Source organism: Pseudopipra pipra, chromosome Z, assembly GCF_036250125.1.
Source record: "Pseudopipra pipra isolate bDixPip1 chromosome Z, bDixPip1.hap1, whole genome shotgun sequence".
Taxonomy (NCBI): Eukaryota; Metazoa; Chordata; class Aves; order Passeriformes; family Pipridae; genus Pseudopipra; species Pseudopipra pipra.
Genome location: NC_087581.1, coordinates 45,076,054 through 45,102,911, shown reverse-complemented (window position 1 = coordinate 45,102,911; position 26,858 = coordinate 45,076,054). Strand labels below are relative to the sequence as shown.

At 40.3% G+C, this 26,858-nt stretch overlaps 2 protein-coding genes across 5 annotated transcripts in view; one reads left to right on the top strand and one right to left on the bottom strand.

Annotated features, from left to right (window-relative positions):
* Window positions 1-12,733, top strand: part of CAMK4 (calcium/calmodulin dependent protein kinase IV) — a 154,153-nt gene extending 141,420 nt beyond the window's left edge. For 2 of the 3 annotated variants that reach the window (XM_064641470.1, XM_064641472.1), the window contains 2 exons: window positions 1,506-1,658; window positions 4,013-12,733. In XM_064641470.1, coding sequence (XP_064497540.1) covers window positions 1,506-1,658; window positions 4,013-4,177 — 318 coding nt within the window. In that variant the 3' untranslated portion in view covers window positions 4,178-12,733. Of the gene's footprint in view, window positions 1-520; window positions 649-1,505; window positions 1,659-4,012 lie in introns of those variants that run through there. The other variant, XM_064641471.1, reaches the window with a different exon arrangement.
* A 3,207-nt stretch (window positions 12,734-15,940) lies between these two features.
* Window positions 15,941-25,663, bottom strand: STARD4 (StAR related lipid transfer domain containing 4). Of its 2 annotated transcripts, none has more exons than XM_064641473.1 (5): window positions 25,283-25,663; window positions 22,727-22,776; window positions 21,480-21,606; window positions 20,274-20,388; window positions 15,941-19,722 (listed from the first exon to the last, which is right to left on the bottom strand). In XM_064641473.1, the coding sequence occupies exons 1-5, from the start codon at window positions 25,385-25,387 to the stop codon at window positions 19,496-19,498; spliced, it is 624 nt and encodes a 207-aa protein (XP_064497543.1). In that variant the 5' UTR covers window positions 25,388-25,663; the 3' UTR covers window positions 15,941-19,495. The 2 variants fall into 2 exon arrangements, with proteins under 2 accessions (XP_064497543.1, XP_064497544.1); XM_064641474.1 differs by lacking the exon at window positions 25,283-25,663 and adding an exon at window positions 25,082-25,269.
* Window positions 25,664-26,858: the final 1,195 nt, after the last annotated feature.

Below are 26,858 nucleotides of genomic sequence, written 5' to 3'. Positions count from 1 at the left end.
TTGAGTCTGATTTTTAGTCAATAATCACTTGCATAATTCCGTTATTTCATTAACATTGAAAACACAAATGGTCTGTTCCATATTACTTATACAAAACTCTGTCATAAAATACTATGTAATTGGTGTTTGTGAAGTACTTCAGGACATTTCAAATGGAAGGACCGTAGAAGTTCAAAGTACTTTTTTGTTGTTTGATTAGATGCGAAGTTATTCTAAAGTCAAAAAAATATCATTTACTGCCAGATAAACAGCAACCTGAAAGTAAAACTGCTTATTTATTGTGTATACAGAGCTTTTGTCCAAGTTGCTCCATACTGTTCTGGTACAATAAAGCTCAAAGTTTCAGGTTTGAACACTGTATAGGAAGTTGTAGATAAGGATGAAGGCCATGACTCTTAAAACATTCTGCTGTGGGCAGTTCTGGAGGTCCAGTTGAAGGGATATGTTTACCTTGACTTCTTCCATGGCGACACAACAGGCTGGATTCATCACAATGCCTGGCACCATCTTTCTTTAATAGTTCTTTGTAGGGAAATTTCAGAGAACCCTAAAGCGAGTCTTCCCTCACACTTGGGTACAAACCAGCAGTGGAGCCCTGTGCCATCGCTTGCACTCTGCTCCAGGAGGGTGTGCAGTCAGGAGAGCTGGGTAAGTGTGGCTCTGCAAAGTATCATCTGTGTACTTTGTTACTCCATCCCCACCTTTCTCTTTTTTTCAAAACTCTACTAGTCCAGACATAACAGCAAAACCCATGAAAGATGGCTTGACTGGACACACTTTGTATCCAGCACTTTGTACCAACCCCAGTCCCAGGGGTATGTTTGCAGTGCCTTGTTCCCAAAAATGTCCTACTCTCATTTTTGGAGAGGTGCAGCTTCACTGGCCTTGGTGACAGAAAGACGGGTGTGAACAGCATTAGTTTCAGGGTGGGCTAAGAGAAAAATACTTGTACAGTGTTTTTTAGTTCATGTGTACAAGAGGTTTTAGAGAGACTGAAAGAAACATTTCCTTTATGATGTACCTGACAGTGACTGCATGGTTCAAGTCTGCATGAGCTGCACACACTATAATTTAAACTTTCTAATCCCATTTAAAACTTGTCCAAATACAAAAGTAAAGACACTGCTCAGAGAAACTGCCTGGTTGGGGTTATTTTGAGAATCTCTTAGGGTTTATGTGGCAATTCAGACATGCAACACCCTGTGGCAGATACGGGTCAGCTGCATTGGTACCTATTCTTAATACGTTGGTAACCGGTTGATTTGTTTTTCTTCTCTCTTCCCCCTTAATGGCTGTCTTACTCAGATGTTTTTTATGGAGGACCAAGAAATGCCAGAAGCAAAATACTTGCAAAGACACAAATGCAAATTCTTGTTGGTTTCCTAGAATGCCTTTCACCTAAGATGCTTCCCAAAACCAGGACCAGAGCCCCAAAATGCAAACCTAGGTAAATGAAAATGAAGAATAAGGTTAATAGTCTTTTGTGTTTCTTGCTTGTGATGCAGGTTAAAAAGTTGATTGTTTTAGACCCCAAGAAACGCCTTACCACTCTACAGGCTTTGCAGCACCCATGGGTCACAGGGAAGGCAGCAAATTTTGCACATATGGACAACGCACAAAAGAAACTTCAAGAATTCAATGCCCGGCGTAAACTTAAGGCAAGTCTCTGCACACAGTGTCTGTTTTGGCTATGAAAGCATGCAATTAAATTAGTAACCTTGCAGAAAACTTACATATCTTTTGAGGACAACATTCCATAGTGGTATGGAAGATTTTTATTTAAGGTAACTGATGAAAATTGTAGAAGTGGAAGCTGATTTAGTCAGTAACTGAAACCAAATAAAAATTGGTGAAGTGGATTGATAACTCTGTCTACACAGATAGAACTGATGAGAATGCACACAACTTTCACAATTTTCTTACCTTCCTTCCTTCCCTTCTTCCTTTCTTCCTTCTGTCCATCTGTCTGTCCTGTACTACTTGGCATCCTTATAGTACTTTCAAGAAGGAACAAAATTCTGAATAATTTCTTAATGAGCATCCATAAATCTGTAAGAAATTTAATCTACTGTAGCATATTTTGGTCTTTAAGCCACCCTGAGTTACTCTACCAGCAGGCAGCTAGGCATCTAACTGACATAACATCAGGAAACTTTCTTCTCCCCAAATCCCTTTTTCAATTGTTAAAGATTTGTGTCTGCTCAAAAGATATTTCCAGGGATACTTCAGCACAGAAATTATTACCAGCGGTTACAGTGAAGCTCCCCTTGTAGCCTTGGGGAATAAGGGTTAAAAGCATCTTAACCGAGAGCTTTACAAACTCTGTGCAAACTAAATTCACAAAGAAATGACCCTTAACTTTCCTTTTGCTAATTTTTTTCAGTATTAATAGGGAACTGTGACAGAGAAGCTCTACAGGGCAAAGAAAAACATTTTGTCGTTTACAAAATTCTCAGAGACTGTGGATATAATTCACATTGATGTTTTGATTTTGTGTTTCTTTATAGTTTTACACCTTTGATCACCAAAAAGATTTTTTTGAAGACCAGTTTATTTAGATCCCTGTAGTTAATTTATTCTTTTGTGACTAAAAGCTAATGCTTTTTATAAGTTTGCTTACTCATTGCTTTTCTGTTAAAGATTAAACGATCAAATCCTCAATTATTAAGAGAATTGATTGCAGTTAGCACTTATTGTAGAGTTAAAAGTTTTACACGTATATACATGTAAAATAAACCATAAAAGTTTAGACAATTGATTGCTAGCCAAAAAAAATAAGACCAAAGCAGAAACTCCAGCAGAACATGCTTTAGTTGTTGTTTTGTTAGTAAGAATAACATGAAATTATCCTCTCTTTCCCAACATACAAATTCAGAGACAGGCTTTCTTTATGTAAGGACATATTTTTATTAAATAACTCTAAAGGTCTCAGTCATGATTTTGTTTTTCACAAGCTCTGTTGAATTTATTTCATAAACATCCATATGGCTTGTGAGAGATACACTGAAAGTATCTTTGGATATTATAATATCATTGAGTGGTCTATTCTTGTAATCAGTTGTCCAAAGTCCTCTCACCACTAAGTGGATCTCTGTGAATTTTGCTTTAAGAGGTCTGGACTCTCACTTTGAAAACTCTTGCCACTTTTTATTGGTACTTTTTCTTCATATTCTGTGTTAGCTGATTCGTTTTTATTGACAATGACTATGTAGTCTGTTTGTCATTAGCATCTTCTTTTTTTTCTTTTTATTTCCTTGCTTCTGTTTGTTTGTTTGTTTCAGCGTGATTACCTCTCCAAGGTATCCACAAAACTTGCTATACTCCTCATCTCCTCCCACCGACCCACTTCTGTGACGCCTAAGCAAAAAGCTAGCCAAGTCAAAAGTAACTTGAGCTGTCATACACAGAGATTAGTATTTCTTTTCCTCGCCTCCGTATGTTTGTTTTTTCAGGCAATAAAACTCTTTGAGGCAAGGGCTAATATAACTGTCTTCATGAGTGTCTTCATTTTGTGATATTTTGTGTGATATGAAAGCCTACCCGAATTAGTGGTTTTATATGTATATCCTTAGGAAGTTGCCTGTATGCTCTGCACCATTGTGCTTGGCATATGCAATAGTTCAATAATAATAAATGTTGTTTTCGTTTGTGAAATTTTCATGGAATAATCGGTAGTGATACTGTTATTATTATGGCAGAAGATGGTTTTCTCTTTGCCATCTAACTTCAACATGAAAACCTGAAGTAGTTTCTAAAAAAAAATATGCAGCACTTGCAGCTGAAAAAAGAAGTCATGTTCATGTTGTCCAACTTGTAACCTTGTGACAGCAGCAATTTTAAACCTCAGTCTAGAATTTCAGATGGTCTTCTAAATCTGTCCAAACCCAGGCAGGTATGTGATGTTACCAGGAAGACTAAAGGTAGTTACATTCCCCAAGGGGACTGTGCTGAGGCTGCATTGCTGACATTTCATGCCTTTTAAGGAACATTTGCTTGGTCCTCTCTCTCCCAGGCTGCAGTAAAAGCTGTTGTGGCATCAACGCGCCTTGGCAGCGCCAGCAGTCACAGTGCACATGACAGCAACAAGCCCAGCCACAACCCATCTCCCGTCCTCAGTGGCAAACCTGAAAAGAAACCCACTCAGGAAGCAGAAGCAGCTCCAGAGGAAATGTCTTAGGTCGATGTGCTTCCTCATGTCAATGGAGATCTGCCATTTCACACACCAGCTAATTTGTCATTCAGCAAGGAGATTCGTAAGCTTGACCTCTCTGGTTCTGCTTTGGGGTGCCAAATACTCTGGCTGGTGATCCTACCTTCAATGCATGTGACTGCTTATGAAAATAGTAAACTGTTCCATAAGGCATGTCATGGAAACAGTGTAATTTGCAGTAATACCGGCAGGTGAAAATATGGGGATGAATAACTACCTACCATAATCTGTATGCTTCATATACATCTATCTAGATGGCACTTGAAACAAAATGTTGTTTCATTTAATTTTATGGAAGTAGTTGTCTTATATGTGTTGTGAGTTTCTTTGGACTGTTTCTTTCCAGATCCATAGTCCTTGAGCAGACAAAATGGAAGGAAATACCAAACCAATGCTTTTAAAACTGATGTATGAAATAATGCTTTTTATCTGTAAAATTGAAAAAGTATTTGGGGATTTACGTGCAAAAAAAAACCATTCCACTACTTCTGGGAAGAAATTGAAATGTTAGTTCCACTGAGAGTGAAAATGTACATTGCTCAAGCTTGCATTGAGAATGCCTTATTCAGATTTTTCCTGTTTATATACAATATTTTAATAATAACCAAAATTACTCAGATTTCTGCCATTTAATTCTGTAGTAAAGTGTTAGTGAAACAAAATGATAGACTAAACAAGGATTAGAGTAAATGCAAAGTTTTGACACCATATTTATTAATTTCTAAACTGTGCAGCTAGAAGACTTTTTATAGGGCCTGAGGGAGTAATCTGCAATGTAATAGGTTGTAAATGCTTAAAGGAAGCTATTCTACAGCTTACTGATTTTACTTTGGGAAAATACTCTTATACAAGGTCTAGGAGCAAGTAGTATAATCTAGTTGTTTCCTGGGTAGTTTAACCTCAGGAGTAACCAGTTTCTATTTGTCAACATAAACAGTTTGTATTTTCCTTATAAAGGACCCTCCTCCATGTAAAGTGATCCACCAGCATAGATCTTGCATCCACCCAGAGCTCCTGTGTCTTATGTTATCGGCTATGTGCATTGATCAGCTTGCAAGAGTAGGGTCGGGCTCTTGAGCTGTCTTGATGTTTTTGTTGAATGTCATTGAAAGGAACTGAAAAATTAACATGCATCAGGATGTCTGACCATTTATACTTGTTATCAATTTGACAGCCTGTGACTGTCATAAGGTTATGTTACAGAAACAGCAAAAAGATCCCAATGTACAACAATATCATTTGTGCTCGTTAAACTTTTTAATATTGATATTACCTAACATCCTCATACACTCAACATTCCTCCTTTGCTTTTGTTGTTTTTATGTTGATGTTAGGCCTTGAACAGCTTGTTTTGAAAAAATATATCAGCTACTGAAAAACGAATACTTCAATAAAACATTCAGAAAGTGTATTTCCTGATTAGATTAAAAGGTAATACAATGTTGTTCAGATGGTAGGTTTTATAAATAAAATGTGCTCTAGATTAATAAATAAAGAAAGATTAAAGATACTGTCTTTACTAGGTGAGAATGCATGCTAATGAATGTATTGTACTTGAAATTTTTTATCCACTTCTTAGAACTCTTTGAAGTTGTACAAAAAGGTTTGCTAACTAAGTAAGGTTGTAATTTAAAGTACATGTATCCATCCTTTTTTCAAGTGCACACTTTGAGGTCAGCTGAGGCAGCTGATGGGCTCATGGCAGCTATGTAAGGCCAACAAGACACTTTTGCAGATTTTTCCCCATGCAGTAAGACTAATCACTCTGGAGAAGATGATAGGTACCTCCACCTGTCTCACTTTTCACTGTCTTACTTCCTGTGAGGTGACTGCAGGACAAATGCATTTCCACCCACTTTCCTCATCCCTCTGGTACTGTGGTGAAGCCATCAAAATTTGGTCACTAGGGAGGTTTGATGGGAGACGCTGGATTTCTGTAACATTTCCTGCTTCATTTGGTATAGTTGCATCTAATCTGCAGGAGTGGAGCTTGCTGAGCAGTCATTGTGCATCTATGAGAGCAGAAATATCTTCATCTGATGGTTTGTTAAGTTGAAAAGTAGTCCCAACTGATTCTTAAAGTTACTGTTTTGCTAAATCTACCATATCATGTAGTAACTGTGAACTGATGCCATGGAACAGGAGACCTCTCTGTGATAGCATGATCTCAGAGGCAGCTCTGAGGCAGTGCATAAAGGCTCTGGGGCTTCGGTTGTTTTTACTTCATTTTCTTTTGTTGTACTCAACATGAAACAGGGAGGATGCCTGTGCTGAATGGATTACCAGTTTGTGACTCAGTAAAGGAGTGTGCCTGGATGATGTTTGACAGCACCACACATGTGCAGGAGGAGGACCAGGGTGTATGCATGCAGTGCAAGAGAGGAGTTTTACCTGCATTGATTTTGTCTGAAAAAACCACCTCCCAGCAGCATCTGCCGTAATTCAGACTGGGGAGTGCAACACCAGTGTCTTATTGTGGCAGAAAAATATGAACACACTTGAAAACTAGTGGAGATGGACCAGTTTCATGTCTGTGGTTATAAATTAGGTAGAAAGTCACTGATGCTCTTTTCTGTTGAAATCCTAAGCTTTAATTTTTAAAAATATTTAACATATTAACCAACTCCTTTAAATTCCAAAAGGGAAATCTTGCCATCTTTTGAAGTATTTGAATTGAACAAAACTTCTTTTAATCACAGATTGTAGCACTGGCCAATTAAAGTCTAATATGTGAGAGCTTGGCTGAGGATCTGATGGCTGTTAAATAGCCAACAAAGTCCTGCCTCTGTGGCACGACAAGATTTTTCACAAGTTCAGAAAGATTCATCCCAAAATAGAACAGAGCTCCCATGATTTTGAACACTCTTGCTTGCAATTTTGTGGATGACACAGTAGATCACACTGCATGAGCCTGGTGCTGGTTTGCTAGCTTAAGTTCATAGTTTACATTGTGCAAGTATGCTGTAAAGAGACAGGCACACTATAGTCAAACTTCTGAATACAAAAGAACATTAAGGCAAAAGTTTTTGATAGAGCATGTAGTTCAGAAGAAGGGTACTAAGGACTCTGTCCCCAGAAGCGAGCAGGCTATCGGTCACATAGAGTGATAAAAACTGCCCAGCATTCCCTTTGCCTTAGTGAATAATGCAAAGAGTTCTGAGGCAGCCAGGCTCAATACTTGCCAAATAAAGCATCTTCTCCTACAGCTCATACTGTAAGCACAGACACAACTGGCAGCCACAGGGGGATGAGGAAAACATCACATTTTCTTCAGCTCAGCAGCAGGGAAAGGGAAGATGGTGCTTGGAGTTGTTAGTGTCCAGCTTAGCAGAAGAATGGCACTATCTGCTAAGCAGCAAATGCAGTGGGACCCTGGAAGATAAAGACTCATTTCCATGTAACAAAGTCCCTCAGCTCCTGCACACCTCCTGAGGCACGTTGATATGCAGAGCACTGCAGTGCAGCTCTCTGGGGTTTCAGGAGTGGCATATGAAGTTGTAGGGTGGAGGACTCCCACCAGATCTTTGCAAGGTGTCTTGCACATTGCCTGCTTACAGAATGACAGGCACAAGTCTCAGCACAGTGCCTTGACCCCAGCCTTCTGCAGGGGTTGGCTGTTCCTCCTGATGAAGAACTCAGTTTTGTGTGGCTGAATATGCCTTGTTGCTGCTGAGGTTATGAGTGCATAGGTCATGTAGGCATGGCATTCATGTAATAAAAAATATCAGGCTGACCAAGCAAGATGCAGAGTTAGACCTAGAGCACAGCAGCAGGGATACATGCAAGTCCTGGAGATACAAAAGGTGAGCAAGGAGATAGGGAAGAACATCCTTAAAGTTGCTTTATGAAACAATAATAACTCAAAGAATATCCTTTCTTTCCTTTTTGAATAATTCCAGGTAGAACATAAAACCACAATAGTGAGAGCTTATTCTCCTTTTGTATAAAGAATCTAACTTCTCTGATAATCCCCTGCACAATACCATGTTTCATTGAACCAAAAACATCAGCTGTGTTGCAAAATAAGAAAAAAACCATAAGGAATGAAAAGGAAGAAAATAGGAATAATATATTTACCTATAGGAATAAAATATTTACCTCTGCACAGAGCTCCTGGCGCAGGGTCAGCAGAGGGCTATGAAGATGATGAGAGGACAGAAGCATAAAAAAAAAGCATATAAAAAAAAGCTGAGGGAGCTGGGCCTGCTCAGCCTTAAGAACAGACAGCTGAGAGGGGACTTCATCAATGTATACAAGTATCTGAAGGGAGGGTGTCAAGAAGATGGATCCAGACTCTTCTCGTTGGTGTCAAACAACAGGACAAGAGACAATAGGCAGAAACTGATGCACGAGAAAATCCTGAATATGAGAACTTTACTGTGGGGGTGACTGAGCACTGGAAGAGATTGCCCAGAGGGTGTAGAGTCTCCCTTCCTTGAGATACTTCAGAACCATATGGGTGCAATCTTGTGCAATGTGCTTTAGGAAACCTGGCCTAAGCAGGGAGGTTGGACCGGATGACGACACCAGCGGTCACTTCCAATCTCACCCATTCTGTGATTCTTTGATTCTATGATCTTACTTTCAGAACATGTATAAGCGTTTACTGGCAATACTCTAGATTCTCTACATAAGCAAAATTTTGCTTTGTATCTGAGAGGTAAAACTTCTGGCCAGAGTACTTCACCGAAGATTGCTGGTGAGTCCTCTAAACAATATCAGGATAGAACAATGTGCATACTTATTACCAAAAGTCCAGCAAACACACACAAGTAAAACCTGCATTACATCCTCTTCTACCCTCCAGAGTGGAACAGAGAACACAAATGCAGTCATGAACTTAATCATTATTGGAAGATATTCAAATATTGTGGGAATAGGCATAGTACAGAAGCTGAAATACAATAGAATAGTCAAAGTGGCCCAATTCTGAACTTAGCAGATTAAAATATGAATATGTACCTGCACACACAAATATATAAATTCATTAAAAGAGAGGCAGAGATTGCTGAACAATCTGTAAGAGCCATGTCTGTATTAACAGTTGCAGTACGTTTTAAGCCATCTTTTGTCCTTTGCCAGTATTAGTCAGCTGGAACTGAAACTATAATGACTAAAATCTTGTATACATGGATCACTGTTGGATGAAATTCAGAGTAAAGGATATCAGAGTATGAAAGATAGTGGCACAGAGTTTTGCTGAGCTCTGGCTTCTTCCAAGGCACAGTTGGGAAAAAGATTACTTCAGTGCCCTTGTCCTTTTGCATGATCAGGACATGGGTTGAAGTGGGGCAACAACACAAGCACAACATTTTGTAATGAGTTGCCCTAAACTGCACCAGAGGCTCCTGACCAGTAATGATCCATCCACAGCATGTGTGGCAGAACTGACAATCTGGCCCTTAATTTGTTATCAGGAAGACATTTACTGGCCAAGGTATATTAAACAGCATGTGTTTGCCCCTGTGAAGTAGCACAGAGCTTCTCCCATAGATACTTCTTTCTGTCCACCTGAGAAATTGCAGCATTCCAGAGTGCTGTATGACAATACACAAAGAGTAAAACTTAAAAGAAAGGGATCTTATTTTTTCCATTTGAAACTCTGGCTTCAAGAACAAGTGTTAACATGCATTCATGGCCAAATGGCTTCTTGTTATTCTTCCCTTTTTTGCTTCCTCTTTTTTTTCTGGCCCTGGCTGACAGAAATAGCTCAGTGATGTGCAACAAATGCCAGATAGAAACAGAAAATAATTTGGCTTCTTGGGTTAGTTTCCCAATAGAAAAGGAAGGCACCTGGGCTGCTGTAGAAGCTGCTAGTATTTGGAGTGAGGGATTCAGAGCAAAGTGACACAAGAATAACACTATGCCATGTTCTGCTCCTCAGCACCAAGAAGCTCCTTTGTCAACAGCACCTTTTTCCTTCTGTAGAAAAGACTTTTAGGTCAATCAAAAGAAATACATCAGGTTTAGGAACTCTGAAAAATATCATGTGTGCTATGACCAGTGATTTTAATATCATTTATTTAATACCAATTGATATATTTAATATCATATTTTATGCAGCATTGCCATTTACAATGTTGGCGGAAGAAACTGCAAAGTCAGTTCAGAACACTTGGTCCCTTTTCTTGCCTGAACTGTAAATAATGATCTGCTTTGTAACACAAAACTGTGTGGAGCTAATCATTGCACACACAGGGGAAGTCTATCAAAGAGAAAAAAGACTGTAATTCTTATCCCTGTGTTGTGTGAATTTGGGATGGCTCTTCTAATTGAAATTAGTATGTCAAATGACTTGAAGCAGTTATTCTGGTAAACCCAAAAGCTGAGGGCAAGCCACTGGGTGTGATTTACAGCTGCAAATGACATGTGATCTGTCTTAGAGACAATATGCTCTGGTAGGCACCGAGTCATATCTATTCATCCACAGGACTGTGCATAGGTGTTTGCATCCTCATATCAGTCCTCAGATCCCCAAGCATGACAGCGTTACTTACAAATGCTAACTTTACATGAAGGAGCACAATATCACAAATCCCTAAGTAACACTGAACAGTGAATGCCTACAACAAAAATGGCAGAAAACTTTGCTACAGAACACACCAAAGAGAGCTCCTTCTCAGCTTTCTGTCGACAAGGAACAAAGTGAAAAATGTCTCTAAGTGTTTCTTCTGAGGTCTCAGGTTCCTTGATTTCTGTTATTTTTCAGACTTCCCCACCAGACGTATATGAAAGTATTGCAAATGTATTCAGTGGCAGCCTCCTCTAGATGGATAAACCTCACCACTGACTCGACTTTTCATTTGTCAGATATCAAAGTTTTATTGTTTGTACTATTAATATGGCACCCAGTCTCTTCCTCAGCTTATCATGGGGCCTGAAATAGTCTTTTATGGAGAAGTTTGTCAAGAAACATTTCACGAAACTACGCAAATGGACTGTATGTATATTTAGGAAAAAAATATCTTTCAAGGATTTCCCAACTCCCTGCTGCAGCAGTGTACTTCCTGAGAAATATTTTCCTTGGGAATGACAAGCATCCAATGCAAAGCATCCAAGCTGGTGCCACCAACAACTTACTGCCCTCTTGTGTAGTGGTAGTGCCTTATTTGCTCTGCTCAAGTCTTTACCATCTTGGCTGCAGGGAAACAGTAATTACAAACTACGAGATTTTTAATGAAAGTAATTCGAAACAAGAACGTTTGAAACAAGTGGCTACTGAGACCTAACCCAAGCTGTGGTTTTGTGCTGTTATGCACAACAGAAACCACTTCCCTGTTCATGCCACACCCTCCTGAGATGTCATGCTAATGCTTCTGATTAAAGCAGAAATTTTATTTAGTGTTCCATAAGGAAACCTTATTTTGGGCTTTGGTTGGAAGTTTTTTTGTTATTTCTTTTTTTTCAGAATACACAGTCTTGAAAGGCCTATGCTCGTGAGAATATTACCTCTGAAATGATTAGGTGCTCAGGGAGAAGGAAAGATGGAGAGGTGGAGGATGAACCCTAGTCATAGAACCATAGAATCATTCAAGTTGGAAAAGACCTTTAAAATCATTGAGTCCAACTGTTAACCCAGCACTGCCAAGTCTACCACTCATAGGATGGTCTTGCAAAACAGCAATGGTGTCTGGTCCAGCTTATGAGGGAGTGGGAGGAGGGGAAGAATTATTGTGGGGAGGAGTTTGTTAGTCTCAAGGAGCTAAACCACCATGCCCTTGCAAACCCATGAAGTACTGAACAGAGATTGGTTGGCTGCTCCACACCCACAGTAAGGAGCTCATCAGCTTAAACTGGTTTTAACCTGAGGAAATGTGATACACTAAGGGCTTGTGTCTGGCTTGGCCTTTCAGGTGGCTCCTGGCTGGATGAGGACCAGACCGTAAGTGGGGAATTTTGTGATTCTGTTAATTCAAGAATAGTATATGCTGCATGGTTAGGATATGTGCTGATTCTTCCAAGACAAACAGACAAATGGTGCTATTGACTAGTAACACAAAGTATTTTATAAGCCTGTTACAGAAGCTCATTGATCTCAGAGCAATGGTGGCTGGATTCTTATTAATAACAATGAAAAATATGTTATATATATATGTATATATATATTAGACTTTCTCAAATTAGCTCCATGTCCTGTGTGCCTGTGTCCTTCTTTTACTGCTTAGTTGTGTAAGAAATCCTGTACTGTCAATGCTGCTTGCTTGTATTAGCAATGTTAGCAACTAGATAGAAGTTTATGGACTGCTTTTTCAACTGTACACTTTTACTTCTGACTAAAAGCCTGTTTATGTAGTAACTTTTCTGATACTGTACAAATGAACCAGAGAGAACTTTGAACCGGAAAAGAAAAATTGACTGTTTTGTTATTTCAGTGTATCGTGCGTGGGACCAATATACCTGCCTGTGTGCTTGCATGGGAATGCTGATAAAGACATGAGAATATGCTTTGATGCTGGGACGTCAGTTTTCAGTAAGTGGTTTGCATGACCGATCTGATGCTAAATAAACTAGTAAATCTAGAAATGCTTACGTCTATTATTTGCTGACAGCTAATGCTCAGCGTAAGTAAGGAACAACAGTTATCATTCCAGAGAGATGTGATTCATGGGTGTTACCAGTTTATATTGCAAAGCCTAGAACGGTTTCCAACTTGGCATAGCATTTCCCCTGTTCCTCTTCCCTCAAAAACTTAGCAGTTGAGCAACAAACTAAATATGTTATTAGTGGTGGAGTACTGAACTAGAGAGCTGCCCAGGTTGCCCCTGTGCTCTGGAGAGGGTTATGTGAGATAGAAGCTTGTGTCACATTTTGCTAAAGACTTGATGAAGATGCCACCACTTCCTTCTGCACTCTATCAAATTGTTCTGCTACTCTTTTAACTGAGAAGTATTTTATAAAGTACTGAGTATTTTTGTTGCAGTTAACAGTTTGTCTATCGTGGTGATTATGAAATCAAAGTTGTTAAAATGGTCCCTCGTTCAGCATCCCCATCTCTCAGCAGAACAAACCAAGTCCTTCCCCAGAGGGCATGTGCTCTTTCACTGCTCTTCTTGCTTGCATATGGATTTTCTACCTGTAGCTGACTACTCTCTTGAACTATGTTGCCAAAAGCTATGTAGCCCAAAGCTGCATGTGGTACCTGAGTGGAGGCCTTTGCATGACCGAGGTGTTAAAAGGATTATTTTTTGGTTTTCTGTGCTGTTCCCACACCTGTCATTCAGCACCCTCAGTGGTGTTCCCTCCTGCTCAGTTTGCAAGAATGGAAGCTTGGCCAGTTAGTCACTGTCCTGTACTGCTGCAGCTTGTTATTCCTGCCACCTACAACTCCTTAGTCTTGCAAACTGCTTGAATGCAGAGTCTCCACATATCCGATTGTGGGAGAGGATTTTTCAAATTTCAAAGAAATAAATCATGCTAAACTCCACAGAACATTTTGCATGGTAACAGTCTTCCAAAAAAAAGTCTGATTTGGCACTTCCAGAGATGTAGCTGAATTTTTTCCCAAACTAAGGCAAGGCATAGATTCTTACTACAGTTTCATGAAATCATCTTTTTCATACCTCCATAGAGGAATGGGAAAGGGGAGTGGAAAGTCCAAGGGAGGGAAGAAGGCATGTATCAAGGTGATTTTCAGCCCCCTCTGGAGCTCAAGGTGTTTTTGCTTTGGACTGACCTCTTAAAAGTAGCACATCAAACAGCTCTGCAGAAGCTCATGGCACAGCATAATATTATTCTAGTTTTACAGAGAGCTTAAGACAAACAAGAACATGGGAAGTAAGAAAGAACTAACAAGTCAGAGGAACTTCTCATAAGTTAGGATAGCTGGGCAGTTAAACAAAATCATGCTGCTCCATAACTAACAAATTTCTGCATTTCTGTTGATGCCCAGTGCAGTCTTCTTTAGAAAGCTCCAGGGTTTTGCAGTTATGTCCTTCTGAGCAGTTCAAACACCTATTTCCTTCAACACGTTGTACATACTGTGGAAGCTTTATGTCTGAAATACCCAAGGGTGCAGATGATTTTAGGGAATGATTCAGTATTTGTACACACACTGTGAATTCTCTATACTTTTATTTGTTATACTTCTGCTCCGGAACAGGCATGCTGTGATTTCTTTCCTTCTTCCTCCAAATTGTAAGGCATATGGCACCCAAATAACATGGATACTCTTGTTTGCTGCTGCTCAAATCCCCTTGAGCAGTGCCCTGCATCCCCAGTGTACCTTGGAGCTAGAATTAGTAACACGCTGGCTGTAATCCTGATTTGAGCCCAAATGAAAAGCAGCACTCAGACTGACACACTGAGAGAGTCAGGGAATCTTAGCATAGTAGTTTGCTCTCTAGGGTCATAACCTGCCTCAGAGAGGGGTCTGTGCTGGCAGGCAGGTCAGCAAGGCCCAGGTACAGAGCTCAGGAAGTGCTTTTTGTCACACATTCTAGGGCACAGGCAAACTGGTCCACAGAAGGCTTGAGCAAGGTCACTTTCTGATAACACTTTGGGCAGTAAATGGTCTTCTAACAGTTCCACCTATGACACCTGTATCACAGAAACATTTTCAGGGATTATTAGGTCATCGTAGTGACTTTACATACTGAAAGAAACATGTTAAAGAACATTACTTTGGAGAAGATTTTTCTGGATAATCTGTTGGGATGTGAGGCTCCTTAACCCAGATATGACATTTCTTATTGTGTGGGTCAGCTGTGAAACATGTACAGGTATCTCCTGTCAGGTGCTGTTATGATCTGTGTCTGATTTCCCCCTACTAATGATACAATCCTGAGGAAAGTCAACCCCATGATAATCAGTCCCTGTACTTTAAAACTAAATCACCACCACAGCTCAATGAGGACTGGAAAAGGCAGAATGTATTCCAAAGTTTAAACTGTGCTCTAGGACTTTGGTTAATATTTACCATAGATTTAATCTCTTCCATTGTCATATTATCTTTCACTAGAAAATGGGTCTAAACATCACTATTTTTTTTTAGTAATTCTAACTAGTGACTTTAATCATTTTCCAAAGATCTGAAGTGGTCTCTATACCTATTCCTACTCCACTTTGCAGAAGGTGACATGATACAAGCCCTACAAGAGCCTGCCATATCTCAGAGGTCACAGTTCCTTTTCTCATCTCTTTCCATTGAAGTCGAATGCTACAGAACTCTACTGCTTTTATGCCAACTTAGTAAGAAAAACAAGAAAAGGTTCTACATAAAATACAGAGATTTTCTTCCTTTGTTTCTGTAGGTGCTAATTAAACACATGTCAATACACATGTTCCATGTTTTATAAAACCTAATCTATATGCCTTCTTCAAGGTGCTACATGCTCACGTTTTTAAGATTAACTTCATTTTGATGTTAATGATAAACCATTTCTTAAACATACTAAAAGGTAAGTAATACTAAGGCAAATAAAGTTCTTCCACAGCAATCATGCGGTCATCATAAAAAACCCCTCTGTATATATATTTTTAGAATTGAAGCATTGAGAAAATTCTATTTGTACAGTTTTCAAGAGATTTCAATCTAGAAGTCTGAGTTGGGCATCTTCCTTGGCCTAAATCAAGTTTCTAAGTAAAAACAGGCTTTATGGCTTTCAAATTTAAGGAGACAAGTTGATATCATTAGAGATCACCAGAACTACATTATCAGATATAACTCCCTAAAAAGTCACTGAATGGTACATCTGGTTTCACAAGAATTGAAAAAGCTACATGACGAGTCTGTTGGAATCCAGTACTTGAATTTATTCTGCAGTTGCATTTAAAATAGAAATACAATCACTTATGTGCTGAACACAGTAAGTTAAACACACTGTTAAAACAGACTGACATTGACGTTCTGCAGATAGGCACAGCTCACCTGGTTTCACTGGAATTAGGGCTACTTTTACAGCAGTGAACCTCCTAAGCTGAATCAACAGCTCATACCATCAAAACCATTCTGGTTACTCATGATTAGTGGAGGAATTATATGATCCCTTTGTGTTTTATAAATTGAATCCGAAAAATCCAGAATAATGAACTGCCCAGAGACTTTTGATTTTTGAGCAGCAAAGGTATTTATTGACAGCGCTGGGAGCAAGCCAGCTATTGCTGGAAAAAACTTGCTCAAAGGCTTCACACAAAATCAGCAGTTTTTATACAATTTTCAAATATGATTAAATGCATATTCAAGTGATTACAACATCTATCTATACATATTAATAACAGGCAGAGTATAGGTGGAGCTCAGGCGGGGCTTAGGGCGGTGCTTCTCTTGGCCCTCAATTTTGGGGGTAGTTCCGATCTTCCTCCCATGGGTCTGGGGGCTATTCTCATCTTCCTCGACTTGACCTCTCTTCTTTTCTGTTGTTCTCGACCTGCTCACTGAAGCTTGGAAAAAGCCTTGGCTTCCAGCCTGTTTCTTCTATTCAAATGTCTACCTTATCCTACTGCATTTCTAATTTATTACCTCTAGGCCTATTACATGTTCTTTTACCATTCTCTTAAGTTTTGGTCCAGTAAGTAGAACAGAACAAACACAGATTGTTTTGGATGTTAGTAGCTTGTTAGCAGGCCCAAATTTCTTAGTTAACTCTTTTGGGCCTGGCCTCCTGTTTCAAAATACACTGAATTCATCATATTTGTGATCAGGGCCTGTGCAGATAGTATCTATCCGAAGTCATGGTCCACCTCCCAGCAAGCTGTGGTAGAGTTCCTTGGACTGCCCCCAAATTGTACTTAGCCCAGTCTCTACCTTCTGCATATGTAAAATAAGGAGCACAACTACAGGTAAGGTTTAATGCTGGAGGTTTTAGAGGAGCAACAGAAGTCAAACAAGAAAATTGTCTTATCTTTAGTCACTTCTCCCATACACACACAAAGCACCTAGTTAAAGTGCCAAAGAGTAAAGCATCATATTGCTCAAATCCCTAAAAAAGTTAAGATTTCTTTAAAAAGTATTAGCCATATAAAAATAATTTTGACGTGTCTATATACATGTCATTTCCCTAAAAAAAAACAGGTCTCTGCTATTCTTGGCCACCTTATTCAGAAGTTGCTTCTGGATAACTATATTCCAGGTTAATTGAAATGCTCTAAAACTCAAGAGACAGAAATCTATACTAAAGAACTTACTTTGTCTCCCATGTCTTCTGCATAAGCAAAACATGGGTTCCTGCACTTTGTCCTTTCAAACTACTTTCCTGTTTTAACTGCCTTGGCTCCACCTAGATTGTCACTAACTTAGGAAGAAAAGAATGTCAGGGTGGGAAAAGGCTCTGATTTTGTGGCTTTCAGTTCTGATGTACTCTTGTAAAGAAAAACCTTTGCTTCAAGATCTAGCACTCCTCTCCACCTGTAGCTATACAAAACAAATTTAAATTTTGGTTTCAAAGAAATACAACAGACTATGAAATTAGACATCTTTCTTCTAGTTCTGTATTATTCTGTAGCTGAACTGAAATTTTTATTAAAAACATCAACACACTTAAAATACACTGGCAATTTTCTTTTATTTAAGCTCAAGTTCTTCTTTCTTTAGCTGCTCTGTGCTTCACCAGCCTGTCTTTACTGAAAGCATAAAAAGACATTTCACTGAATACTAAATATAGATATTCTAGAAGTGTTAGAGCCCCTAAAATGGGTGTTTGGAACAGGGGCCTCTCAAAATTTTCTGCAGTGCCTAGAGCTCATTTACACCAAGGAGTGTAAAGGGAACTACAGAATAAACAAAACCCAACAGAGAGTTAACATTTTCTGCCTATGAAGACACCAAAGGCTGCTTGATGCATTGTCTTTAAAACATGAAGCACGTTGGAAAAGCCCTCACTGTATTTGGTATCATGTTTTTTCTACCTCTTTTTGCCTGAGCAATGAGAAAGAAAAGTCCTCACTGTTCAGAGTTCAGCTACAGTGGCCAGTGTCAAAAAAGCCAATGTTGCAGAGGAAAAATTTTCATCTGAATTTTTTTTTTCTTAGAGTTCATTACCAGTCCTTGGATTATGTGCATACAACTGGCTCCAAAAATATCAGGGCTTCAAGGTACCTTCCCTAACTACTACACAGTTAAACTCACTCCTGTGAGCACTGGTGAAGCACAGGGATAATTAAAATCTCACCTGGGCACGACACATACCAACATTAAAAGCCTAATCTTGGGTTTTAAAGAGATTTCAGGTTCCTAGCAGCACAGAGTAATCTTTTGAATGCCCCTCCTATGTACCTGTCAGAATGACTAGGTTGCTGAATATCCTGAAAAATTTGGACCTTAAGAAAGGGCCCTCCACCCTTTAGCACATCTGAGCAATTCTGCAGCTTGAGTTTTGGCCTTCAGTTGCTCACATTTTAAGATGTTAATTTCATTTATTGCAAAGAGTAATCTAGGGGTAATACCACAGAACACTCCACAGCACCAACCTGCTGTCAGTCTGTGCTGGCTACAGCAAGGCCCATATGTCAAAAAAATGACTGGCTCTTTCTGTTGCTTAAAAAATTCTGAAAAAAACAAGTTTTTCAGTTAAGGAAGAAACACACACACACACATAGCCCCAAAACCAAACACACACACACACACACACGAACAATTGCATGCAAATTTAAGTAAAAAATTCTTTAGAAGTGCAGGGTATCACTGAAGATCCACTGGAAGTTTGTTATTTTGACAACTGTGTGATTAAAAGCCCACAAAAAAACTATGGAAAGACAACTGATGACTTAAATGAGCTTTGGATCAGCTGTAAGGGCATTTCTTTATCTATGCACTCAGACTATTACACAGAACATTAAGTTACAGTTACAACATCAATGCCAACAATGAACACTTATTTTTGCTAACAAGTGCAAAGAGCTTTCTTATGAATAGTATCATTTAACAACTTAGCTATATAATATTCTTACCATAAATCAAATCAAATTAAAAAAATACAGATGCAGCTGTACAAACTAAACAAATTGAAAATGTTAATATCTATATCTATCTATATATATATAACAAAATTACATCTTCAATAAGATGCTGCCGATCCAGCAACCTGCACCAGCAAAATCCTGAGCACTTGGCCACCTATACTGTTGGACAGAGCTGAGTTCATGCTGCACTTTTCAAGAGCACACACGCATCTTGTGTTTTCTACCGAGGAAGCCGGGGGTTTATGGATTCAGGATATTTCTCACACAGCTGCAGAGTGCTGAGCAGCAGAAAGAATCTTGCATTGGAAATGTATGCTAAGGATCACCTCAAAAACTAAATAATAATAAACTGATTGCTAGGAATGCACGGGCTTTTAAGTCACTGTTTGTCTACGATTTGAGTGCCTTTTTGAGGTCAGAGTAGAAATTGGCCAAGGTACTGGACATGGCAGTGTCTACTGCAGATTGTGGCAGCATCCCCCGCAGTTCAGTCTGAATGTAGCCTGTCAAAAGGCTGTGGCTGGGACAATCCTTGAGGGGGACACAGAACCAGCCGCAAGGGTGATTGAATCCACGCACAAAGTTAGGCCTCACCTCCTCGTAGTTGAGGCTTATACCTATCAAAGAAAATAAACAAACAGATAAATTAATTTAACACAAATAAAAAAATACAGGTGCAGTAAATTTGAAATATACAAGCTGCTTCTTCTTCAGGAATGTAGTAGAAGGGACAGACACATTTCAAGTTTCTGGGTACTTTCATGAATGAAAGTTGCTCTTCATCCAAACTCCACAACACAGCATGGAGACCATGATGAGCAAAAATTCAGATATTAAAAGGACATTCCTCCCATTTACTAGAAGCCAGTTGCTGCTCCTCCCAGTTTGCTCTGAGTCGGAGGACTCAACTTGTCTCTCCCACTCCTATCCCACTGTTGACATAAGTGAAACCTGGCACACAGGCAAGCCAGTAACTTGTACGGTCCTTTAAGTATGTAAAACATTAAAATACCTTTGAAATTGTTAAAATACCTTGAATTTATTTGTTGGAGACAATCTTACACCATTTTTGGAATGTTTACTGCAGAACGAAACTGCATTTGAACCAAATATTAAGCCAAGCAGCTGTTGAAAAATAAGAATAAAGCAGAGGTAGGAGGTGGCTTACCACATGTTAGAAGCCCATCTGCATAGCTTGTGGTGTAAGAGAAATCAACAAACTCCCTTGGTGCTATGATGTTCCAGAGCTGGCCAGCAGTTGTATAGCGCATCACACAGCAGTTCTGGTTGAGTGACAGAATAAAGAGAGTGAGAAAACAAAAATATAATGAATACAGGGAAATTTATGCTTGTAGGCAGCTAGCATTTCTCACAAAGGTCACAGCCTCTGTCAACTACGCTGTGCAAACAAATTCAGTGAAGTCTGAATGGCTGTGCCATTTTCAATCTAAATGCTGGAAGTTGTGAGGACTTTTAGTCTACAGCCAAGAGCAGAAAATGTCTGGCACCATAAGGGTTTAAAGATCTAAAACTAGAGAACTGTGCCATGCCTGGGAACTGAAAGTCATGTGGCTCTTATGTCACTATTACTTAGGAAGTCTGAAAGGACCGTGAACACACTGAAAGAGGACTCTCTTGCTACTAAGATGCTCCAGTCAAATACTTTTAATTTAGCAAGTGAAAAATAAAATGGAATGTGAACAATTCTTCAAAACAGGCTTTCTTACAAGATACTAGAATTTGCATAGATTTTAGGGAATTATTAGCAAAAATACCTTGTCATATAAATCTTCCTAAAGAAACAGAGCAAAAGACAATCCATGTTCAAGCCAGATATCCAGAGGGGGTTTGAAGTGATACTGAATGTCTGCAGTAACGAAAGAAATGCTACCAGCTCTTCTGTAATCAACTTCAAACCTACCTTCCTTTATTTAGTCCTGACTCTCAGTTTGAACTGTTTTGTATCTCAGCATAAAGCCACACTACACAGGTCAGCCTTTCAGAAAGAGGAAGAGGATGCAGCTTCCATAAGTGTGATTATTATTGTTTGTGGAATGGAAGAAAGCTGCAAGAAAAGGCTTTGGCATATACAATATCATACTGTAGCTCTTCATATGTGAATTTTATCAGAGTTCCCAGGTCCAAGAGAATTGTGATTGACTATTTTTAGTATTGATGGAAAGATGCACGTCAAGCTTCAGATTGGGACTGTGCTGCCAGAAAGCCTCATCTGAGGTCACACACAGCATGTATGCACAATGCCTCATGCAGAATGAAAAATGTTACTATTTGTAGGAATTACTCCTCTGCTGTACTGTTAAATTCACATATTCATCTATACACATCTCCTTTAAGAATCTAGACAAGTCTTCACCTCTTCAAATGTTTCCAAGATGTCCATTGAAGTCATTAAGCTGTCCCAGTCTAGCCTGTAAGGTCCAGGGCGAATATGATCCACTATTCTGTTAGCAACATCTTCCACCACTCCTTGAGCTTTGTAGCTAGAGAAATATATGTTTACATTTAACAGTGAGAAATTTTTTATATCCTATTAATTTGCAGCAGTAAAATTACATGTTAGTGTACCTGGAGGTACAGACAGTGGACAACTGAATCAGAAAAACAGCACAGAAGAAGACCTATGGGTGCATCTATTCTTCTCTGCAATACATGTTATTCTGAGAAACCTTGTCTTTTTTTCTGCAAATATTTTTAAATGGCAAAATCCTTCCTTAGATAAAAATTAACCTGTTTATTTCTCTAATAACTTGTTATTCTGCTCCTCTTGTTGGGCTGGCAAGGGAATTCACCAGGGACAAGTAAAACTAAAAAGGAAAAAATAAGATCAGTAATACAATGGGAACAATATTTGTCATAAAGAAGAAGAAATAGCAGTAAAAGCAAGCTAATGAGAAACTATATGCTAATGAGAAACTTTTATATGCTTTAGTGGCATATAAAAGTATCAAATAAAATAATTTGGTACAGACATTACAGAACATCCATTTGTTATCAGGTCTTTCTAGAATTTTTGTTTACTCGAGTTACTGGGCCTCCAGTTCCTGAAGGTGAAAAATCCACCAGGACCATTATTTTCAAAATACTTTGTGTTAACTAAGATGTTCTTATTTACTGCAGATAACTAGTCAAACACTACCTTTTCACATGACTTTTTGTTTCTTCAGAGTAGGATTTTCTAGTAACTGTTTCTCTAAACAGTCTGTAGCCTAAACCTACAGACACCAAGAGAACCCAGAGACAGAAACTCACACAGGAAGGGCATTTGTGTCACACCTCTTTCCACAACTAAACACTTGATATTTTACTCTATTGCAGGCAGGCCATCATTTCTGGGCAGATGCTGTTGCCCACTTCAGCCAATGGGAGTTTTATGATGTGTTCCACAGATTTCACTGTCTGTTGTATAAATACCATGCAGCACTAAAGTATCAAAGTGTAACACTGCAAAGAAATAATTTAGGTACAACAGATAATCCATTTAGCTTCTACTCTGGAGAATCTCTGTAGCTGAGGGCTGTAGAATTCACATCTTAGTTTTTAAATTCTATAAAGTGCATCTGTGGAACCTTAAAAAATCATCTGCTCTGCAGGCAAACTTACAGGTATCCACTGAATTCTTCTGATGGTTTACGCCACACAGTTGCATCTTTCTGAAAGAAAATATAAGATATGATGTTAATTGTCACTTATATATAATTATAAGATGTTCAGAAAATGCTTCAATTTTCCTTCAAGCAACCAATTTTGCCACTAACTATGGTTCACCCCAAAGTCTCATTGACTGGGGCACCTGGGAGATGTTTCAGATATCTCTTGTAATGTTCTATTCTTTCAATAAAAAAAGTCAGACAATTGCCTTCCTCAGTGTTAAATGCTAAAAATCTGCATAGAAATAGGGCTTGGTCAGCCAAGCCAGTTTGCTATGAAAACACACAGAATGACAAAACCACATTACCAGGCAAAGCCTTACAGTTAAAAGGCAACTGGAAAGCCATTATCTGGATGCTACTTGGACAGGAAGACCACACAACTTCTGGTTGCGCTCCTGCAACATATGACCAAACAGATGTGTGCAGGAGGTGCTGACAGTGGCAGAAGGGGAAGCTTAAGTTACCCTTCTATGCTAAATGCCTCACTAAAAGTCTCTTGCAAGCAGCAGTCTATTTATTTTAAAGATACACAAGGAAAATAACGAAACTAGCATCTTCTGATTTTTGCCTAACTATTAAATGGAACCTCTGTACAACATCTCTAAATTTTCGTGTTAAAGACAGTACCATATGGCACTGCTTTATTTGGAGTCATGATTATATAAGCACAAAGAACTAAATGTCCTAAAGAACAGCACTGTTAAGTACTTCATCCAGAACTATTTAAGATATTCTGGAGCAAAACACATCTCCCTGGTTATTGGTAAAGCTCTGAATGTCTTTTACAGGCACAGTACCAAACTGAAAAGAAGGGAGGGAAGAAAGAGAGGAGAAAGAGAGGGAGGAAGAGACAGAGAGAAGGAGGCAAAAAGAAAGTCAAACTAGAAATTTTACAGGGGTAAAATCTGGGGAGTAATATGATTTGAAACACTGAGATGCAGGTTACTTCCTACAGGAATACAACAGTAAATGATATAACAACACTGGAATGCAACAGCCTTAATACTTAGTAGAGCAGAGGAGGTATAGGTGTATTGGAAGACTGAAAGGCTTGGATGCTCTGTTCCTCCCTTTCAAGACAGTGAATTTGTTAATTTTGCAAATAATCAAGCTATATTTGGACCACTTGACTCTATCCTATCAATGTCTGCTCATGAAGGAAAAAAAAAATAAATGTAAGTCCCACTCAAAACAAGGTAACCAAAGGGCAAAGATAGAAATTTACCACATTAGTCTACCACATTGATACACTGAGATACCCAAATACATTTCTACCTTCTATGCAGGACGGGACTAACAACTTCACGTAGCCTAGAACTGATGCACAAGCAGAGTCTATTTAGCTTGTTGAAGCAGGACTCATAAAAATCCAGGTAGCTCAAAAGAAGAGTATGGCAAACTGCTTGGAGAAAGCAGGAACTACATTCCCTTTCATTTTAGGAAACTTAGCATAATGTAGGGGCTCTGAAGGCAACAAAAATGTGAAGCAATATGAGAAAAAGAATTGAGAATTACCTCACTTCTTAAGAGGAAGGCATTTGGAAACTGAAGTCTGATGGATGGGTTCAAGCACTATTGAGAAAAACGTTCAAGAGGCTGGCATATCCTACCTACAGGCTGTGGCTGGTTTGTTGGAAGTACACCTGAGCCTCTTGCAGCACTACCAATGCTATTTCACATTTTGCTTTAAATCAAGCCTATAATCCTACCCAGGCAGGGTCCTTCTGTGAGACACTTCCCTGAAAATGGGTAGAAGGAATGACAAGAGTATGTCTGCAACCATAAAAACACACTCAGCCTGAGAGCAGCAATTCTCCATTGTTCAGTCATTTTCTATCGGCCTTTACAACGTAAGTTTCTGTTCAGGTAGTTGCGGAATAAGCAAGTTTCTGAATGCTTTAGTTAAAGTAGTGGAAACGTAAGTAGCCAGTTTTTGGATAAGAGATGCTGAACAAAGACGCTCTATAATCAGCTGTAAATACGCTTTTCAACAGACAAGTTCAAGTAAAGTTCAAGCTCCAGACGACCACCAGAGACCTCCAGGAGACCACCGGAAGACCCCCTAGTAACCAAATAAGGACCGAAGAACTTCTTAGGATTAACATACGTATAAACTTTATAAGAAAGGGAGTGAATATGTAAGACATTTGCTGAATATGTAAAATTTTAAGTAAATATTAGCACGCTGAGCCGAGAAGGGGACACACATATGATTAGAGGAGCGATCCTCCTGTGTATCCAGCGCTGAAAATGAAAGCATGCCTGACCACTAATGCTCACAAACTGAGTCCTAGAGGTTTCTTACCGATTTACGGCAACATCGGTAACAAGCCATCTAGACATGCTCTATCCTAGAAGGGAGGTTTCACAGCCCCTGTCTCACCAAAAGTCCCGCAGGAACTGGACAAGATTTTCACACACATTAGGCTCTTTCCGCCGTAAGAGCGATCCACAACAGCTTCCCCGGGATCACGGACCAGGAAAGCTGCCCAGGGTGAGCACTCACGGTTTTCTTGGCCACCCTCCACTCTCCGTCCGCAATGCCATGGTAGCGCACAAGCGTGTTCCGCAGCCTCGTGGCCAGGGGGGACGGATTCGGCAGCGGATCCATCTGCTTCCCAACAAAGATGCCCAATTACACACACGCCAGGAACAAGACAGCGGGATCAGGGATGCCGACACCAGCACGGGGCATCCGAGCCCGCGCGCTCCAAGCAAAGGACGCAGAAACCACCGCCGCGCATCTCCCCGCTTGTCAGGGGCACCGGCGGAGAGTCAGCGTGAGGAACTGGAGCTCTGGACCCTTTCCGGAGGGCCCTGGGGAAGGCGGGCCGGGCGCGCTCCCGCCACGCGCTCCCAGCCCCGCGCGCTCCCGCGACCGCGCCCCGCCCTGCCGCGCGATGACGGGCAGCCAATCAGAGCTCGGTCGGAGCCCCGCGCGACCAATGGCGGCGCGGTCCGCCCGTCGTGCGCGCGTGCAGGGCCTCCGCCACCCCCGTCCCCCGTCGCGTGCGTCACGCGACCTCCCGACGTGTCGCGGCCGCGTCGTCACAGGTCGCGATTGGAGGTGGAACGAGTGGAGTGATGGAGCGGCGGGGACACGCCTGGCCCCGGGATGGGCGTGGGGACACCCGCTGCCGTCCTGGTAGCGCCTAGTTGCGCTCCGTCATCTGCGGTGACAACGCGGTACGGCCCCAGGCAGGGCTGCGCTGCTCAGGTGTGCCTGTCGCTGTCGAACCGTACTGATGTCGCCGGGTGTTCGAAAGATAAATTACTTGTCGGTAGAATCGCTTTGTGTCGTGGAAGTTAAGCACCACTCAGTCGCCCGCTCAAACCTCCATCTCCCAACCTCACCCACTCCCCCAGTCCCGATGGAATGGGGAGGAGAATCAAAACAGAAGTTTTAGTTTGAGATAAGAACAGTTTGGATAATCGAAAATGAAGTAAAAATGCAGTAATAATGGTAAATTAAAGTATTATAAGGGAAAAACCCCCACAAGTGATGCACAATACAATCGTTCACCACCCACTGACCGATGCCAGACCCCTCTTCCCAATGCAGATTGGCCCCTTCCAGTCAACTTCCCCCAGTTTATACACCGGACATGATGCCCCCCTGTAATCCAGGAGGAAACAGTTAGCAACATGCTGAGCCACTTGGGTCCTTGCAAGTCTATGGGACCAGATGGGCTCCATCCTAGGGTGATAAAGAGCTTGCCAAGCCGCTCTCCATCATTTACCAACAGTTCTGGCTCACTAGGGAGGTCCCAAATGATTGAAAGTTGGTGAATGTCACACCGATCCACAAAAAGGGCTGCAAAAAGGACCCAGGCAACTACAGGCCTATCAGCCTGACCTCAATCCCTGGCAAGGTTATGGAGCAGATCATCCTAAGTGCAATCACACAACACCTACAGGATGGACAAAGGATCAGACCCAGCCAGCACAGGTTTAGGAAGGGCAGGTCCTGTCTGATCAACCTGGTCTCCAGGTGACCCTCCTGCTGGATGAGGGGAAGGCTGTGGATGTGGTCTACCTGGACTTCAGCTAAGCTTTTGACACCATCTCCCACAATATACTCC

Coding starts and splice junctions, on each gene's coding strand:
- STARD4 (XM_064641473.1), bottom strand. CDS start 25,387: ATGGATCCGCTGCCGAATCCGTCCCCCCTGGCCACGAGGCTGCGGAAC. Junction 22,777..25,282: donor GGAGGGTGGCCAAGAAAACC/GTGAGTGCTCAC, acceptor ATTTTCTTTCAG/AAAGATGCAACTGTGTGGCG. Junction 21,607..22,726: donor GAAGAATTCAGTGGATACCT/GTAAGTTTGCCT, acceptor ATATTTCTCTAG/CTACAAAGCTCAAGGAGTGG.